General features: G+C 43.1%; 1 protein-coding gene across 1 annotated transcript; it reads right to left on the bottom strand.

Annotated features, from left to right (window-relative positions):
* Positions 1 to 268: 268 nt before the first annotated feature.
* Positions 269 to 862, bottom strand: LOC147899575 (aspartyl protease family protein 2-like). Its single transcript, XM_087377753.1, has one exon. It carries the CDS (start codon positions 860 to 862, stop codon positions 269 to 271), a length of 594 nt encoding a protein of 197 aa, XP_087233879.1.
* Between the last annotated feature and the right edge of the window lie 1,451 nt (positions 863 to 2,313).

Here is a 2,313-nt window from a genome sequence, read left to right as displayed (position 1 = left end):
ATAACATGATTGTATTTGTGTTTGAATTAGGTTTTCTATCAACCAATGGTGGATAATAATAGATGGTGGCATGTCATACCTATTATGCCATGTTCCAAAGTGATTTACAGTACATTTACTAATATGGAGCATATGGAGGATGATCATCGCCATGGAGGTGATAATGACCATGATACTTAGCGCTGCCCTTGAAGTGAAGCCCCACGAAAGGCAAAGCAGCAAAACTCAATCCCCGTGGTATTTGGTAGCAAGTTTCAAATAATCTTTTCTATTTGAGAATGGCACGACACTGTTGTTGCATGCGGTTGCAAAAAGCATCTATTAGCACTGTGTATGCAATATTAACAAGGCGACTCACTGCGGTTCTAGAATCCACTATAACTCCGACACCGCCATCTGCTACAAATTCAAATAGCGATGGGGATATGCTGTGAATAGAGCCATCTACGCTTATCCCATCAATGGTATGTAGTAAAAAGAACTCTACGCGCACGGGGTTGTAGAGCATTGTGAATGAGATCAGAGTAGTGTCAGCACCACCTCCTCGAAGTGTAAGGTAGCCAACCGCTTTAGTCAAGTGATGGCTGGGGAAGCAATAAGAGAAGACGGATTGATATAGACTACTAAAAGAGAGAGCGTCTCTATCAAGGCCGAAGATCCTAGCAGACCCAAGTTCAAGGTCCGTCTCTAATTGTGTGTAGTGACTGCACCCAACAGGAGTGTCCACTGTGAACACAGATGAGCGACCTCCTCTGTATTGCACCTTTTCAATGCTCATCGTTCCAGTTTTGTAATTAACGTCTCCATAGTGGACATGATAGACACATTCATCGAGAACAAAATCACGATCTTGCTCTGGCATGGCATGATACAGAGTTGAAAGGCATCCTACTGTCCTGTAGTACGGAAGGGATAGAGATGTAAGAGAGCCTCATATGCTTGAGGCGGATGCAACAAGAAATATGTAAAGAAGAATTGGGAGAGAAGATCTGAAGTTGAGGATTCTACGAGTATATACACAAAAAACAAATCACCGAGCGCAAGAATCCCGAGCGATCGATTGAGACCACTTTGCAGTCGTCGTAGCGATGAAGAGGATGAGGTCACAAGTCGGTGCAACAAGTGGAGAAGGAAGTTTCTAACAAAATGAGATCTCCTTTATCAGCCTCACGAGTGCAATTGCATGTCCAAGAAGTTCTGGCAGGGAAGAGAGGCGAGGCAAGCGTCTATCGAATTTTGATTAAGGGCCGCATTTGGTCACATTGGACATAGAAGAATGGAAATGCTGAATTGATCTAAAAGGGGTTCCCTCTCACCGTATCTCATCAATACTATGCATCGTATTCACATAAATTTATAATATCGGGGAGAAACGTCGTGCTCGCGGCAGGTATAGTATCTGGAGTCTTCAACGTAGCATAGATGCTTCTTATCTTCTTACTTCTTATCTTACTATGTATTAAGGAGCCAAATGCCACACCTGCCAGGTGGAGGGGATTTGGAGGTTGGGAAAGAGGAGGAAAGAGGTTCAGAAAGAGGAGAAGGTTCGGAGGGACAGAGTTCTGCCGGAGGAGAGGTTCAGAAAGAGAAGAAGGTTCAGAGTAGAGGTTGCCACGTGGAGGTCTGTTGGAGGATCTAGATTCTGCGAAGACTATTGGTGATGCGAAGATCTATAGGAGGAGCACAAACTGCCAGTGCTAGACCTGAGCGTGATAGGACAGCTAGCAATGCAGGCCCTAGAGACACAATGGTGATAACTCATGTGGCCCGCCAGCAAGTGGTTAACAACAAAACAGACAACGGCGCCCAATTGGCACTACTCATGTAGGACTGGTAGTGCCACATGGTGTGAACAATGACCCCTGTTGCCGCATCAGTAAGACCATCGTGCCATGTGGAGGTGCAATCAGCCACCGTCGTGCCACGCATCACAACCTGACACACAAAGGGTAGAGTGCACAGAGCACATAGGATAGAGCTGATGACACGCAGCACCAAGGGCGGCGATTCAATGATGGTACGTGGCACGAGTGGAAAAATTTGCACATGGTGGTAAAGGCTCAATCGGGGCCCAATCAAGACTCAAGGTTTAGTACATAGAAAAAGAGAGAAATTTAGAGAGAGAGAGAGAGAGAGAAAGAGATATGTAGAGAGAGAGAGATTATAAACAATATTACATAAATAATATTTATATATTAATATTTATTTATATAAACACACACACACACATATATATATATATTAAAAATATGTATATCTAAGAAAATTTATATCTATATATAGATAAACAAATATATATATATATACATATAT

The sequence above is a fragment of the Dipteris shenzhenensis genome, chromosome 8, assembly GCF_047967505.1.
Source record: "Dipteris shenzhenensis isolate YYH24624 ecotype China chromosome 8, Dip_SZ_1.0, whole genome shotgun sequence".
Taxonomy (NCBI): domain Eukaryota; kingdom Viridiplantae; phylum Streptophyta; class Polypodiopsida; order Gleicheniales; family Dipteridaceae; genus Dipteris; species Dipteris shenzhenensis.
Note: the sequence above shows the minus strand (reverse complement) of the source record. Positions and strands in the feature narration are given on the sequence as shown.

Excerpts from the sequence above, each read along its gene's own strand:
- LOC147899575 (XM_087377753.1), bottom strand. The coding sequence starts at position 862 with ATGCCAGAGCAAGATCGTGATTTTGTTCTCGATGAATGTGTCTATCAT.